Source organism: Streptopelia decaocto, assembly GCF_964273445.1.
Source record: "Streptopelia decaocto genome assembly, chromosome: 3".
In the NCBI taxonomy this organism is placed as follows: Eukaryota; Metazoa; Chordata; class Aves; order Columbiformes; family Columbidae; genus Streptopelia; species Streptopelia decaocto.
The window spans coordinates 74626475-74644433 of NC_138656.1; the positions used below are offsets into that span (position 1 = coordinate 74626475).

General features: G+C 39.0%; 1 protein-coding gene across 1 annotated transcript in view; it reads right to left on the minus strand.

The window, feature by feature from the left end:
- Positions 1 to 847: 847 nt before the first annotated feature.
- Positions 848 to 17959, minus strand: part of CRYBG1 (crystallin beta-gamma domain containing 1) — a gene marked incomplete at its 5' end in the record, with an annotated part of 64584 nt that continues 47472 nt past the window's right edge. Inside the window, 9 exons of the mRNA XM_082048157.1 lie at positions 848 to 2296; positions 4988 to 5150; positions 7956 to 8114; positions 9290 to 9413; positions 11379 to 11518; positions 15177 to 15306; positions 15568 to 15677; positions 17437 to 17469; positions 17641 to 17767. Coding sequence (XP_081904283.1) covers positions 2208 to 2296; positions 4988 to 5150; positions 7956 to 8114; positions 9290 to 9413; positions 11379 to 11518; positions 15177 to 15306; positions 15568 to 15677; positions 17437 to 17469; positions 17641 to 17767 — 1075 coding nt within the window. The 3' untranslated portion in view covers positions 848 to 2207. The remainder of the gene's footprint in view (positions 2297 to 4987; positions 5151 to 7955; positions 8115 to 9289; positions 9414 to 11378; positions 11519 to 15176; positions 15307 to 15567; positions 15678 to 17436; positions 17470 to 17640; positions 17768 to 17959) is intronic.

Consider the following 17959-nt stretch of genomic DNA (forward strand, 5'->3'; position numbering starts at 1 on the left):
ATATTATGACTCAATTTAGTTCATTCTCAGAACCTGTGAACTTTTCCTCTGTTAAATGGTCACATTGCTATCTCAAGACCAGTACTTTAATCTTGATACACTTTGACCAAATCTCTCCTGCCATAATCCCAGTAGAAGCGTGGAACAAAATCAGTCTATAACTGATAATTATTTTAATTACCTAACTCCTGGCACAGATTCAGCTGCCTACAGTGTTCATGCAAGTAGGCTAGACATGATTTCTGTCAGTAATCAGGAGACCCTGCTCCTGCCATGCCCCTGCCACTGCTGGTGGGGGCGAAGTGCCTGAGTGGTACGTGTCTGTGGGTCTGGTTTTAAACGTATCATTTTGCCAGAGACCGGCTACGGAGTGACTTCCCCTGCAATTATGCAGGTAGATCAAAGGAAAAAGGTAATCTCTCAATTGAGAGCTGCGTGTTTACTGTGGTGCAGCTCCACTGATGGAAAACGATGTCATGCAGTGCTTCCACCAGAGCACAGAAGCAGCAGCCATGTGAACTGTGGCAACATGGACAACTGCACTGAACACGCGCTTGCACAGGAGAAGCGTCCGTTCCTCAGCGTTGACAGCTATTCCACAGCAGGTACTCACTCCCCGTTAGCTCGCTGTCACAGAGGAATGATGGACAGAGAAGAGCACAAGATAGAAGGAAAATCGTCCAATATCAGCTTTCTACCTTTAAAAATAATGTCAATAAAAAGTTACCTAACTTATATTTATTTGTAAAATGCTATATTATATATAGCAAGAGCGCATCAATATGACAAAGTACCACTGTTTGGAACCAATAACAACACATTTTCTATGAAGAACTAAAAGCAGCACATTTCAGAGCAACAAAACTTCAGTGCATCTGTACAAAAGGAGGAAAATTAGTAAGGCACTTCCTCTAGGGTGATAATAATAAAAGCACCAGTATCCTTTGAGGCAATACAATAGTAATGAAAATATTAACTTTAAACAGACTTACTATGCAAGACAAAGGCCTGGACGCTCCTAGGAGCAGCTTGTAGTAACACTGGTCTAAGCCAGAACAAAACACAGCAGCATAGTACACGACTTTGTATTTTACCTTTTTGCCAATGTTATTAAGGAAAATGAGCAAAACCGGGTTAAGAGCCGGGCAACCGAAGAACCTCCTGCAATCACCAGTATGTTTTACTTGTCATGAACTCTGTACTAAACCAGTAAACCTTACTGTGAATCAGCACAGCCCTTATGAATGGACCCATGACCAGGCTTGGAGCAGTCTGACACCTTCTCATCAGCAACTGGGAGCCAGCTGCCCACCGCAGACATTGCTCTCCACCATCACCAGAAATAGGTGGCAGTCCAGCACTCTCCATGGCTGTGAAAACTAAGAATTCTTGTTTTCTATATGATTTTGGAGTTCAGGAAGACTGTACTTACTGGAACTGTTTTAGAAGGCAAAAACTTGACTTGGCAAAGAAAATACCTCTAATTCAAAAAGTTAGGCAGCCTAGAAAATGGGCAAGTTCTTCACATTCTGATGTATCCTTTGGCCAGCCCTCTCTTTTTCTAACAAACCTACTAATTTACATAATCCCTCTAAATGAGAAAATCCAGATTTTTTTCTTAATTTAGGACTTACTACATTAGCATACTAACTATAGTTGAAGCCACATGTTAAAAACTCTTTGGATGTGCTGTGTGCTAGCAGTCTTTAAACTTTCAGTAAACGTAAGTTCGCTCCAGTGAAACAAATATATTACTTTCCAGTAGTAAATATTTCTCTGTACTACAGCCCATAGGTCAAGGTTGCTATACCCACATACACATTGCACTCCTGTCCTTTATAAAATAAGCTTTAATTATTTTTTAGCCCTTCTCTCAGTTAAAAATAACTTTAAAAAATAATTTAAAATTATGTTTATTGACTATTCTGGATTAACTACTCACTGACAACTGTCTCTCCACGGGATCTGTCCCACCTTTAGTTCTTCCACTCAGGGCATACTACCACTCACTCTCACATTGCATTGTGACAATTTTTATAGGGATAATAATCTTAGAGAGATGAACTCATTCTGTTGCTTGTTCTTTTTAAAATTGCAAAGCAAAGACAAAACTCTCATTGTCAATCCTGTATCCTTCAGAGACAGCAGCGCCGATTCTAGTGTCCAGAACAGTGGCCAATTCAAACGTCACCTTTGCTTGTTTGGGTTTATACAACAAGTGGTTCCCAACACTGCGTTAACTTTTCTTCGCTGACTGTGTTGACAACGACGTGGTCGCGATCATACTGTGTGCCCCCTGTAAAGAAAAATTTCAGAGTGTAAATTATCTTTGCAGCAAGAGATGTACTCTGGGCTTCACAGCAGCTCTAAAAGCGCTGGTGCAGACCGTTTCTCCTCTCGCCACAGCACTAACAAGACAACTCATTTTCGTCACTGCCTACTTATGGAATGAATTTTGAAAGAAGGGAGCCTGTCTGCTCCTCTCCACCCCTTCAGTAATGAAGTACCTCGGCATTTTCAGCCCCGATGGCAAAGGAACGAAACACTCCAGTACAGTCATGTGTAGCTACTTTCAGACTGTCACTTGCCAAAAGTCAAGTTTAACAGTTTGGTCTCCCATCAACCGTGTCCGCTCTCACTTTGCTCTAAAGATGATGTTTACAGGATGAACTAAGTCCTGCTACTAACAGGCAATACGAGTGTGACCACATGAGGGATGAGGTCTGGTACTTATTTACTTGCAGTCATTATTATATAATCCTGTATTTTGATCACCTGCATCAGAAGTTGCCATACTCAGAGTTATCACCCGACATTCAGCTGTTTCAACTGGCAGCTGAACATACCTGAATGAAAAATAGAAGCCTTTCTTGGAGGCTTAATTTGCTCACGTGATGCAATGCCAAAAATGTCCCCATAGAGAAGCACCATTGGTATTCTGACTTAAGAAACTCAGAAGCAAAGAAACATTCAACTGGAGCTAGAAGTCAGAACTGACATGTTTTTCTTATCACATCTCTAGTACATACACATGTGGCTGGGGCAGTATGACACACCTGCAGCCGCCTGAGCCGACCAGGACACCCCTACGGACACTGTCCTTCATTCTGCACCCCTACAGCCTTACCCCCTGGAATGAGCAGAAAACACACCTGGCAGCTGAGACCTTACAATGCATCTAACAAATACAGATTCTACCAAATCTCAGAAAGAAAATTTGCTAAGCCCTTGAGCCCTGCACATTTAAGAGCAGCTCTTTTGTACTAATGGCCTCTCAAGCACCTTAGCTGATCTCCAATTCAGGAGTTTGGGGGAGGCTTTCTGGTGCCACTGTCTCAAATCAGAAACGTCTCTGAGAAGGTTAAGAGCAACATGATTTCTCTCCTTCCCAATTACTGAAAAGCAGTGGAGATACACAGCAGAAATACTTGAGTTCTTCAGAAAAAGAGGAGAAAAAAGGGAATAGCAGATCAAATACTACTGCAGGAAGCAAAATAAGCAGCAGCTACAGAAAATAACATGGCTCTGTTATCACTGTAAAGGCAGAAAATATTTTGCAAGTGATGTCTAATAGAATGTAAACATGTTACAATGGGCAAAGATGGGATTTATTTCAGAACAAGAGGGTGCTCTGGACAAGGCCTTGCGCTGTGTGTATCCACCGGGTGGCACTGGAAACTGCGCAGCTGAACACCTCCCTTCATTTGCTGAAGAATTCAGTGATGCTCCATTTGTGGTCAAGAATGGATCCGCAGAAGTGGCAGAAACAGCTGATGCTCCTAGTAGACTTTCTCAAATAAAAGCTAAATGTACCTACTCTTTCATATTTACAGTACAGACATATGATTTTTTTAGAGTGCATCTATACTTTCATCACCAGACTCAACCATTGTGAAGTTTTAACTGCAGAATACATAATTGCTTTTAGTTTCATTACTTGAAGACAAGTCAGCATAACTGTATTTCTGCTTGTTTGGTGCCACTCAGAACTGACTTTAGGAAAAGTTATGCAGTCATTGTGACCAAAGACTCCCTTGAACTGGAGTCTTTTTGGTAAGTTTTTAAACTTACCAGTAGCTTTATATGCAGTAAAAAGAATTTGTGAATATTTGTGCCAGTGCTGCATCACAGAATTTTCCCACAATTCTGCCAGTGTTGTCCTTAGTTCCAAAGAGCTGACTTGTTCACCCTGGTATTTTTCTGTTTTTTGTTAATTGCTGTAGTTATTGTCACAGTATCAATCCAAAACTAATTTTAAAACAGCTAAAAAAGAAAAATTGAACAGCTATAGGAAATTATTACTCCCTACACCCCCAACGCAGTGTTATGTAAGATCTGATTATGCAAGTTCTGCTCATCATTCCATTTGCTGCTTTTACAGACCTTCTATGAAACTCTGAATACAAATAAATAGTATCTACATGAATCAAATTGCTGTACAAAAGTCAATGTAAAACATGCATCAAGTGCACACAGAACTTGGGCTCCTGTGGCAGAATCTCATGTTCGCAATAAAGGTGTAGCCATTAATAAACAAACGAAAAAACTTTTTGCATCTAATCACATCTCTGTACAACTTTCCCAATATCCTGTGGCTATTGCATCTACGACTACTATATAAGAAAATGTGCTCTATACAAATTAAAGTTAATGAGAAGCTAGGTTTTTCTTGCTTCAGCGTTTTTAAATAATTATATTCACATCACCCAGTGCCACGTAAAATTAGCTAAGGATATCTACAATGAGTGGACACTGGGAATACAAGATAAGCAAGTACTGTGAGTTACTAAACTCTATGTAGGAAAACTGAAATGAAGTCCCAGGGCCTGTATAATTCAGGAGGTCAGACTAGTTCATCGGGTCTTTTTTGATTCTAGATTAAAGTAACTATAACACCATCCTTAATTTATAGGCACGTTTAGTGCCTATCCCACTGTAAATACTATGTAATTAAGACACAATGTAATGAGATAACACATTTGCTTACCTTTGATATCTAAAACCAGCTTGGGTTTCATCTTGCTATAAATCCTGCCATCTGGACTAATACGCCAATATTGTTTGTCTTCGTTTCGCTCAAATGACAGACCAAGTTTAGAGCCAGGAGTTATAAGATTTCCAACAATTGTCAGGCAGCAATCCTCTGCCATCTGTATCATCAAAAAGACAACAACAATTATTCAAAAGGTCTTGCTTCTAGTATCCTCTGTTTTTTAATCAGATAGGAGAGACGTCAGCAGGTGAGAACAGAATCTAGAACTACTTTCCCTAAAGGAATGTATTTTTACCCCAAACTCAAGACTACTAATTTTTCTTTTGTTCCTGTTTCTCCTGACAGTCTCCACTACATAAGAACATTAAAATAACCATGCTGTATCAGATGAAAAGGTGCAATTAACATCTGCCTCTAGCAATGGCCAATAATAGATGGCAGGGAAGATTACATTCACTCTGCTCTTGTATGCAGGATGTTCCTGGTAAACCCTCCCAGTCTACAGCAATTTCCAGCCCAGAGACTTTTCCATGCTGAGCTGGTACCTTTAATATCTGGATGGTTTCTGTCCCATATGTGCATTTGTTAGTCACTTCACAATGAGATCAATGGAACCCTTTTACATGTACAAGTTTCTGTATCATAACCCTTCTGTGGCAAGCAGTTCCAAATCTTAACTACTATTGCTAAAAAAAATTAAATTAAAAAATAATTTGATAGACAACTACTAGTTTTATTCTATACTCTCCTCACCCCCCTTCCCCTCCCTTATTTTAAGGGATGTCTTGTCCATGCTACGTTTGCAGATACTTGAATAGTATCATCCCTCAAAGTGCCCCCTTTGCAGGCTAGAAGTCCAAGCTGTTTTGTCTCTTCCTTGCATAGAAGCCTCTCCATCTCCTCTGCTCATCCTTTTTTTGTTCTTTAATTGTTTCTAGTTCTGCAGTAACCTTTCGATATAAAGGACATAACCGCACAGTATAAAGTCTATGAATTTCATGGTGTATCACAATAATATTTTCTTCTTTGTTCTGCATTCTTTTCCTAGCAATTTTTATTACTTGATTTCAAAACTCTGAAAATGTCTTTATGACTAAAAAAAGAACTGGCAAAAATCAAGTTTACTTGAAAAAATTAAGGCTGTATAAGTAGTACACTAGAGTTAATTATTCTATGTGAAAAGTGATTTTCAATAGATCACCATATGACAGCTTGTAACTTCTGGATGGACTTCAGTGGCACATTAAAAAAATACCCATCTGCCATTGCTGATATGGCCCTAAATTATTAACCATAAAGTTTTGAAAAAGCAGTACTTCTTGCTATCATAACCTAGAATTGAAGTAAGTCAATTTAATTCTGCAGTCCTGAAATTCTCATGTGTATCTAGGCCATTCCTTCACCCATCTCCAAGAAACCCATGAAGAGCGAGGAAACCTGAACTCACATCTGCTATTTGTATCTGTCTCTGACAAAATCAGGAGAATGACTTTCATAAGCTGCTTACTCGTTATCCCACCTACCAAAACCACCTTCCTTGGAAACCTCAGGCGTACCTCCAGATCCCGTGACTCAGAGTCAGTGAGATGACCCAAGCTTACAGGAAGAAAAGCACGAGTTCTTCCAATGACCTGTCTCTGCCTACGTGCATGTACTTCCCCACTCACCAGCCTAATTTTCTTTTTAAAATGTGGTGAAAAGCAAATTTTTGTGCAAAATACATTTACTGCCATTCATTTAAGATGAACATTGCCAGCTTGCACTCCTCGCTGGGCTACCTAATTGCTATAGAGCTGAGCTGTGTGTTTTCTGTGCACAGAAAAACTGCTTTATGAGACGCAGAGATGGGGACAAAACCCAAGAGCATTTATCCAAAACCATATTACAGCATGCTGTCGTGATATGAGTGCTTTCAGTGAAATGTTTGAGAGGCGTTGTCAAGAAAGAAGTCTTTTGTATGCGATATTAAAGCTTTTAGCTTACTTTGCATCGTTTTGCTGTCTGCATAAATCCCTTTTACTACTGTGTGTGTCCTGTAAGCATGTCCAAACAATCCCTTAGCTTATTAACAGTAAGATTCTTCCCTCCAGCATAGATGACATAGTTATAAATGGCTTCTTTGAAGTTATACAATCCTATAGAAAACGTTCACATGATTCTTTGCAGTCAAGCTCTTTAACAGTATTAAAGTAACTTAATTTTCTTTGGCTGGCATCCCTACCTAAGACTGTTCATGCTTAAACATTATGAACTGCGCATACCTTTGCTCTCCTCAATGACAATTCACACATTATTAGTTTTATGGACTGTGAGAAAGGTACAACTTCATTTGGAAACTCGTATAGAAGAATGGAAAAGGGATGAATTCAACAAATATGTGGATAACCACAAAAAAACCCAAACAAACACCCCAAAAACAATAGAGTAAGATTTTATCTTTAAGCTTGTCTTAATACAGCGGAGGATATAACCCACATTACACTAATCAACCTGCCACAAGATACGCCCAGTTCAAAATATTATCAGGAAGGGTCTGCATTTTAAAAGGTCTCCCCTGCTTGGACATTTTTGTGGTATTTTCACTGTGGAGAATGAGGGCATGAAAGTGGAAGGAGCTCATGAAGAACAAGACAATGATCTTCTCGTGTTGACTGTGCTTTTGAGGCTAACTAAAAATCTCTCAAAATTTCAATTACATCAAAAGAGGTATCATACAACTAGTTCATATTACATGAAAAAGCCAGAGTTCAATACGAAAAAAAAAAGGAAAAAAACCCAAACTCAACCAACCAACCAGCTCCCGAAACCCATCAAACCCCAAACGAACCACCCTAAAGATGATATTACAGCTGAAAATGAATAAGCCTATAAAATAAATTAAGAAGATACAGTAGGAATTGAATTCAGAAAGCCCTACTATTGGAGAGGAAAAGAGAAAATTCACATTGAACTTGATCCTCACCTGGCACCTTATGAATCCATCCTGATAAACCCAGATCTGATCATCCGAGTCTGTATCTTCTGCCACCTGTATTCTGAGAAGATTCAGATTGTCTAAGTTTCCATCAGCTGACATGAATTTTCCTGTTTCCTTGTTTCGAAGCCTGAAGTACACACGTTTCTGCAGAAAACAACACAACTCTTTAAGTGCAGTCTCAGTGCAGAACAAAGCCTGCTCTGGTTAACTTCAAAGCAATTACTGTTCAGTGCTGAACCCTGAGCCTCCTCCTTTCTTTAAGAAAGCTTAACTTTTCTATTTTAGCATTTAATTCTAAAGTCCGTAAACGCCTAGAACAAGCCAAGCTTTGAGAACTTGTCATTCTGGCATGGAGAGTTTTAGGCTTTCCTGGGCACTGAAATCAGCACAGCAGAAAGCTAAGAATTTTTAACTCAGAGCAGTCCTAACTTCTCTCTGCTAATTTGTTTTATAGATGCTCTTGGCTCTCATTCAGGGTGCGCTTGTGCAATGCTGCTTATTTCACTGGCAGCAAATAACTATTACCCTGCGCATCCACGCTGCAGCTTGTTACACATCAACGTTTCTGTGCAGACAAGCTCTCAGCCAGGGCAGTCAAAATGCATTAACCCTAATTCTGCTTAGGGCTATGCAGAGGCAACACTATGACAGCAAGCAAATGCACTTGGCTATAGGTACAAGTAATCTGTGAATCAGAAAAAATTGTTTTCTGAGTGAAATATGGTGCAGCGAGGACCTCAAATGTTAAAGCTCACAGGATTGATGCAGCGTTGGACCAAATCACATGGTCCTTAGTTAGAAAACAAAATGAAAGGACACCATGAGATTAAGTTCTGTGAATTATGCTGCTATGTAATACGCAGGGGAGGACCTTTCCTCTAAATCAACACAAAATCACTACTAATTGAAGGATCTGATTTTGTTGGCCAATTTTCTTGTTGTTCCAAAAATAGTGCAGATAGTACAGACAGTACACCAGTGACCAGTTTGGGCGCTAACTAAAAAAACTTTAATGTATATATAGTAGTTATAGCTATTATAATAATGTAGCTAACCCTTTACATTCTGTCTTCTATACTTTGGTTTAAAGTATGCTTAATGAACAGTTTAAGCAGTAGAACTGCAAGGCCATGTAGCATAATCAAATAGATTTTATTACAAGAGAAACTGTAGAGCCATTTCGTTATACATTTGCCATTGCTGAAGCTCATGACATGCATCAAAACTGTAACATTGTTTCAAATTGTATAATGCCCACCCCCCTTCCCATTAAAAAATATAAATTAGTACTCAACAATCTCACATCAGAGCCTACTCACCTGCAGCAAAGGTCTCAGAGAACCTATCTGACAACAGCCACTCACTTTATACCAATCTGGAATGTCATTTGGTGATAACAACATCTGACGTCCCCTGTAATTACTGTGCTCATATATTACCCATCTATGAGAAAAAAGGAAAATAAAAAAGAAAAAGACAATGCTTTTACTGCCAAATCCTGCTTTGGAATCAATAAATTGGTTTAATAGGAATGTGTCTCACAAAGTAATAGTGTTTAGCTTTGGAAAGCAAATGACCTTAACAGGCCTTCAAAAATAATAAATTCGTGTCCTGATTTAGATCAGCAGCATAAGGATGAGTATATTAGATATTTAAAAGTCATGCTATTTAATAATTAAAAGCTGAATGAAGCAAAGCATTTTCTTGCCTTAAAAGGGAGAAACCAACTTTAAATATAATCTGTTTTGAGGAGGCACTGTGACTCCTCAAGGAACAAATCTGTATATGCTTCATATGCTGTATATGCCAGATTGCTGCATGTACAGAACCAGGACTTCCGTGTTTCTTAACTGACAGGCCTGACCCACATGGCAAAGAATCACTGGGGATGCAGATGGCAACAAGCAAATACTGGAACTGCAACAAGGTGGATTTCTCTAGGGTATTTTGATAGGATTTTATCTCAGAGCACCTTTTTCTTTCCAAATTCCCAAAGTGGGGGGGGCAGAGAAAGAGAGAAGGAAAAAAAAAGACACATAGAAAAAAATTGTTTATCATTCCCTAGCACTTGTGCAACCACACTTACCATCACATTGACAGCAACCTGTAGGGGTAAGGATACTTCGAAACCCGTACCTTGACACATTTCAGCAGCTGACACTGCTATAATGAAATAAGACTTTTCATATCATACTCTCTACACTTCCAGTGTTCCACCAGAAAAAAACATACATGTCAATTGGACAGGAAACATGCACAAGTCACAACTCCATTACCTGGAATCATGGTAACCATGTTCTTGGCAAGGAAGTAACTTGATTCTTGACTTCATGTTATGGAAAGTGAAAAATCACCTATACTGTGGTTTTGGTGAATCTCAGAAGACTTAAATACGGAGCATGTACCTTTTCTTATGACCTTTATGTGTCAAACTTCGGTGTGCTAAGGAAACCCTTTGACTGGTTTACCCAGATGGGGAAAATTGTTTGCTCTACAGAGCTGGTATCAGCTATCCACTTGAGGGCAGCCTTAAGCTATTCATCAGCATCTCTCTAGCACACACCTTGGAAATTTACCTCTTCCAAAGAACACATTTTAACACAAAACAAGATGGATCTATTGTCAAAAAAAAAGTCACATTCTTCAAGTTAGAAAAAAACTGAACATATACTTGGGGCAAGTATCTTGGAGGTAGAGCAGGAAAAACACAAGAAGAACAGGAAAAACACAAAAAGATAAATTTAACAGATTTGCTGAACGTTGGAAGAAGATAGCAAAGTAGTTTTCAAAATGCTTCCAGACAGTTTTTAAGCTTCATCATGGACTATTTTTTTTTACATGATTCTTCAAAAAAAATTTAGAGAGCACAACTGCTTAAAAATAGCAAATGAATTTAACTGCTAGATTTACAACCAAAAGCCTGACCCAGTTCCTGAAGTAAAAACAATTATTACTGAAGCCAAAAGGGGCCAGCTCATGATCTCATTGTACCACTGCGTCCATGACATCCAGGTAAAAGGATGAATGTGAAGACTTACTAGAACATTTTAAACTTATGACATGGATCACAAATTGAATGATTTTTTAATGATTGAGAGCTAAACCATGAGCACAGAAGTTGGTTTTAAGGATGCTGTGCAAGCTGGCTTTTATAATATGGCATAAGAGAAGCCATCAGTTTCCTTGTGAGCTTTATTCAAATTAATTTCAACTTCTAGTGCAAGGCACCAGTCAGTGATAACAAGTTGTTGAAACAGGATGTGAAAAGGTTCTGTAAGAAGAAACTGCATAAATGCACTGCATACATTATGATATTCTAATTTTATATTCCTTGGTTTCTAACACCTGTAATTTTTCTGTTTAATAAGTACATAATTCTAAGAAATCAAAAAGTGATTTTAAACTTACATGCCACCAAGGACTTGAACTGAAGCTATTTGAGGATTGTATCCCAGGAACTGGAGATTTAAGATTTCTGCACTGAATTCCATCTTCTTTCCTTGGAAACCCATCTTTTCAAAAAGAGCTATGCGTGGCTCAGACAGCTCCTGCAAAAAGAAGATGAGCACTTTTATAGGATGTTACAACTCCAGATGGTGCCTGTGAACATCATTACTCCACACAGCCCTTTTATTTCAGAAGTTTCTTCCTGAATGAGATCAAAGACCCTGAATAATGCTTTTGCTCTGCAACAGGTTACTTAAAAGAAATAAAAAACTAATAAAGTGCCCTTATAGAAAACACACAAGGCATCTTCTTGCATGGAACATAAAACTTCCTTAAGGCACACACAAATGTCTCTGCAGTTGATTCTTGCATAATATCTTGAGTATGTTTTAAAATACATTTTAATTAATAGCATATCCCTCTTCCATTGCACTAAACCCCACTCAGTGTAGGAATTTTTATCTACAGACCTGAACACACAGTAAGACAATACTGATTTCTACAGTTTCAAATGATGAAAGCCTTGTCAGCACCGCTTATCACTTACTGCTCTCATTTTTAATTCTTACAGTAGGTCATGGCAACATCAATCTCTGAATAGACAAAAGCTTTGAGATTCATACTTCTGAGGTGAAATTCATGACTCGGGCAAAAACTGTAACATCTGAATCATCCAAACTGCTGTGAGGAGATGATTCTTCTCCCTCTCTGTCAAAATGCTTCTGGTGTCAAAGGGATTCTGCCCACGAAGAAGCTCCCTCCATTACTGAATCCATCTTAAATGCCTTTTGGATAACAAACCTTGGGGTCTTTTTCCATGTAGCAAGGTATCCGTAGCAGACTGGAAACAAACTCACACAATTCAGGCCTTCCTCTGGAAGCGGGAAGGTAAGGGTTTGAAATCCCTCATTGATAAAAACAACCCTGCCAGGCCCTGTCTCACAAGTCTTCCACTGCATAAAACCAGTGCCACAGCCAGCAGAGCTCCTTCCTGCTGGCATGTGTTCAGCACACTCAAAACACGTCAACTGCATCAGGAACGCCCGACATGATGTGAAGTCTCGACAGATTCGCATCTGGCCTCAGGCATGGAAACAGGCCCTCCCAGGCAGAGGTGACTGTACATGAATGACAGCAGATATCCGCGCTTCCCTGTGACTTCGTTAGGCAAGGCCTCATGTCTACCCATTTCTAGAACGGTGCTTAAATTCCTCTTTAATCTTCCTTTAGATGTTTCAGGGCCTGGATGATGATGTTGCATGAGCGTCAACATTATCTCTGCAACAGGCCAGGTTATCACACAGCAGCTGAGCTGCGCTTCCTGATCGCACACAGGCTGTAGGGCTGTGGAAAATGCCAGGAGGGGCTTTTCAGCCTACTCCAAAATTAGAGTATGCTCACCCCCACCATGACAGGTTAACACCCCTTAGACTGTCGCGCTTCATCACAGGTAAAGAGCCCAACAGGAACAGTCACACCACGAAGATGTCCCAGTGTCTCTGACCCCTCAGCCCTTTTACAGACCTGCACTGTGCTCCCAGAAATGCAACTGGTCAGGCAGCAGCCCTTGAGCCATCCACAATACTTCAGAAATAACATACTAAGAAAGAAAACACCCAGACAGAAAAGGAAATCGTCCAGTTTTCTGCCACACCTTCCACTCTGGGCCTTTTTTAGATTCAGCAGCAACACTGTTATATAAAATGATCCCGACAGAGAGAAGCGCAAGGTCAGCTCACGAGTTTTCTTTCAGTACCTCCCAGGTACTGCGCTGTACAAAGCTGGTGCTCCTGTATATCTAGTTATTTCACAGAGTTGCCCATTAAAAAGAAGTACTTTCAGCATGACTGTTCAAGCTTAAACCACATTCACAGCTGTTTTTATAGTATGTTCAAGAAAAGAAGAAAAAATGCTGTTTTCTATCTACCTGTAGCACAACTATGTGGAGCACGCAAAGCAAGCAAAATCAAGCAAAGATACAGTGGTGTAAAAAAACAAAAAAAAACCCTTGAGCTTATGAACAAAAGCCCTTTTAACTTTCACTTCCAAGTTTATCAAATATCCCTTTCATTTCCTTTTTCTACAGTCCCTTACAAATGGATCCCTGCAAAGGGGAGTTAAACTAGATAGGTATAGTAATGTTACACATTAAAATAGCAAAGGTGCTTCTTGTATTGAAATGTCACAGTGAATCTCAAGGGAAGTTATGGGAACGGCAGATGGTGGGTAGGAATTAAGATTGGCGCCGCCAAAAAAAACAGTCCCAAAATAAATCTGACAGGTTAAACCAGTAACTAGAATAATAAGGTTCAAGGTTTTGTAAAAATTATGAAAAATGAGCAGTATATTACACTGATCATTTCCACCTAACTTCTTATGCTCTGTATTCTGGCTCATTAACAAACTGCTGAGCAAAGCAACCCATTTTCCTCTTCTCTGCAGGTAGGAAGCCTCTGAAGGAGGAAGAAGCAGCATGTGACCGGCAGACAGATGCAGCTCCATGCTACTGTATGAAGTCTGATAAACTGTAAGTCTAGAGCAAATTTCAGAAGTTCTAAGAACCTAAAGAGGCACAGAACTGGCATTTGGCTGTTTCTAACATTACAGTTTCTGTCACAAATAATAAATCTTCCAAAAGTAAGCTGATCCTTCCAGCTTGAAACAAGCATTTTAGACCCAGGAACTCAATACTGACACATACAAAAGAGCCTGTTTTAATTCATGGTGATCACCCACCAAGCTTGGCTAGAAACACATCTATTGTTGTCAATAGGATCTGTCTACTGGACAGTCAGAATTCAGAAGGCAGATATACTCACTGCAGATATTTGCTTACATTGTACACCCAAATGCTCCAGAGTCATGAAAGAGGGTGACACATTTTAAGTTCTCCTTCCCCAACTGCTACATCACTGATGGGTTACCAAAATTACAGTGGAGTGCAATAAAGTTGCCAAATTCAAAGAAGAGAGGCAATAGCGTGCTCCTCCTTTTTTAAAATGAGTACCACCTCTCCATGCTGCCAGAAGTTCCTGGATTCGTGACCACACTTTGCTAGTAATTATTTATTTTGATCTTAAAAGACACTTGCAGATTCCATACGTGATCCATCATAATGATTGGTTATAGCTTGAGCAAACTCATTCCTCACCACTGATGCGTCACAAAATATGTAAATGTTGTTTAGTTTGTATCCACAACACATACCACCACCACTGCCTGATTTTGCCAAATAGTACTGGGTGTTGCTTTACTTTATCTAGAAGGGTGGATTATTTTGTGATTAACTCAAACTGCATTTCCCTGATGATAGCAATACTGTTTTATAATTACACGTATTTAATGCAAAGTTGCTTGGTTAAGTCTGCTTTTTTAATATGCATAAAACCCAAGGTCCACAGTACAGATATTTCTTCACACTGTCCTACTGACATTTCTCAATCCACTCTAAGTCGTCTCTCCTACTGGGAAATAAAGAGTCTGACACATCCTTGACTCCTTTCACAGAAGTCCTTTTATAAGCTGTTACTAAGAACAGTGATGCCAGGCAGCTGCTTCTGTGATATCCTTTTGCAAAAACAGCACCGAGGTAAAAAAACCTGACTGCAGCTAGGACATTTAACTACTACTGCATAGAAAATTTTAAAAAATACTCCTCCATTGTCTATACATCCCTAGCATTTTCACTGTTGCAAAAAACAGGAAGGTCAGACTCATCAGTGTACTTATCTTTACAATATTTCTAATAGCTTTACTTACAATATTTATAATCTGTAACGATTTTAGAACTGTCTGGGGTGAACAACCCATCGCTGTCAGATCAGGATAGATTCCTTCTTCTAACACATACTGGTTACCGGCGAATTCTTCCTGGTCATACACTATGCAGCTGCAGGAAGAGAAGAAATTGCCTCTTAAGAATTCCATGCAAGTAAAACAATGCTAGTGTTTCTGTTTCTCAGTCTTTAGCAGAAACATTATCTACAATGTTTTGTCCTGATAAGCTAAAGCTTGATGTGTAAACTGCAAAGCATTGTTCTCTATTAGTCCCCATATGTGAAATCACTGCAGGTGTTAGAAAGCTGGTTGCTTTTTTAAAACTTTTACCATTTTAGTGATTTTTTTCAATATTCACTCAATATAAACTTACCTGCCATCTGAAACTTTTGAAGACTTCACAGCAAATGAATCAATACATCTTGTGTTTTTTCCAAATATCTGGCAGTTACCCTTGAATTCAGGCTCTGAAAATAACTGGACCTTTAAAAAGTTATAAATATATTTTTTAAAAATTAATTCATCAAACTTCAGTAACATGTCTCTGCCATTGCTTCTATAACTAGATTAAAACATACTTAAACCACTCAGATTTCCTCAGTTACATATATTTTTTTGTTAGTTCTTCAGTGCTGCAATCCTTGTTCAAGACAGAAAGGTAACAATACCAATAATTACTTCTGGCTGTAAATTACTCAGTAACATACAAAATAATTAACACAACACTAAAAAAGATAGCTCTTCTTCTGGGGAAGATTTTTTAATTCCCACAGAAAGGTCGGAATAGGTACATCTTTACTAAAAGGCCATAAACAGTTTTGTTCTGGATTATTAATCCATTTAATCTCCAAAACGCACACTCTTCCCTCTACATGAAAACTATCTGTCTCTCGGAACATAAACGGTGCATAATCTTGGCAAAGAATTCAGATAGCATGACAACAGGCATTGGTATACATTCCCATGGCAGATGGGCTTTACGTGCCTATTGCAGCTATAGTTACAGTCACGTCAGAAATTCTTTCTCTTCTCTGAGGATAAGAGGATACGGCACCCAGAGGCTTTTGTCCTTGTTAAAAAGAAAAAACAACTTCTAAGCAGCAAACCTGCCAATTTGGTTAGAGGATAATTAACCCTGATCACACAGAAGTCATTCACATTATCACATGCCTACCAGCTTTATTCACTCTTAGCAGAGATACGAGTGTGGGCACGTACAGTGTTCTCCAAAGAGCAACACGCTGAAAAGGAATGCCGGCTGTTGACTACAAGCCATTATTTCTTTGTTTCAATAGGATAAAGTCTTAATAGGCACATAACATATAGATGCAAGTATTTTTTCACGCACATAGATGAAAATAAGCAGCCTTGAGTTTTTTATTCCCCATAGTTTATATATTATCCCTATGCAGCAGATTTCAGTGAGGCATGATACTAATCAAGAATGTGAAATGAGACAGCTGAGACTTTTCTACCTCATTTTTAGTTCCATGACATATTCACCATTTTGACTGAAATGAAGAGTAACTTTGCACAGGAACGAATATTAAAAGGTTCAGACTTATGAAAGGATGAAGAAAGTTGCACATTAGCCTCATTGTCAAAACTACATATTAGTACTTGCACATAAGAGACAGTCCACATAAAAATATGTTAACTCACTGAACAGACAAGTTCTCCCTGCCATTTCCTTCTCTTAGTTATTGACAAAGATGGCATTAACTTTTAAGCACAACTTAGAAGTATTTGTGAGTGAGTGAGACTCCCTTAAGGTGCAACCACCATTAGCAGAACTGTTAACTAAAGAAGTAGGTTCAAGACGAATTAAATCACAACTGTACCATGAACAACAACCTCTAACCTGGCAGAGCCCTTGTCTCAGCAACAGATACCAGGTACCTGCACCCCTGCACAGAGGTCTGTGGGCTCCAGCTCCTCAGAACAACCACTGATACCCCAAAACAGTTCACTTGCTAAACCAAAACATTGCCTGTGCCCTGAGAGAGTTCTGATGGCAGCTGTGAATTAGATCCTACCTTCCTTGGGCTTTAATGTGCCTTACTTAAGAGGTCTGGTAGGCAGCCTTCCTTCATCTACAGTTCTCACTCTTTGTCTCCTTGTCTGACTAGTCAACCATCTGTGCAAATACGTGGGTGTTACACTTGACAAAAAGCCATTTCTTTATTTATACATGTAACAGACACTACACAGTATAATTCATGCACCTAAAGAAGTATCTTACCTTGACTTTACCCCTTTCGCTTCCAACAATATCCTGCAAAAGTTTGGAAGGGAAAAAAATATTTTAAACAGCGGTAAAATAACATACAAAAGTTGACTATTAGTTATTGTTTAAAAAATGTAAATAAACTCCATTTAGTAGAAAAAGTATAACTCCAAATACTTCAAAGAAACATGCAAACCAAGTATAAAATGAACTCCTTACCATAACGATGGGTTGAACTGAAGATATTTTGCAATTCTTTCCTCCCCATGCCTCAATGCTGGGATATAGCCCTTTAGCCAGTATATACTGCTCCCCTGTAAACTCAGGATTCTCATAAGCCACCCACCTAATAGAGACAGAAGAAGAGAGCGATGGGTAGAAGTCACACTACCTTTCCAAAATACAGAAGTCTATATTCATTACTGTCTTAATGTAAGAACAAATAAAAACTTTCTCCCCTCCAGTGCTAAACTGTGATGCTATTAAAACCCTAAACAAACCCATGTATCTGATACTCCAAGCCCCATGCAAATTTCAC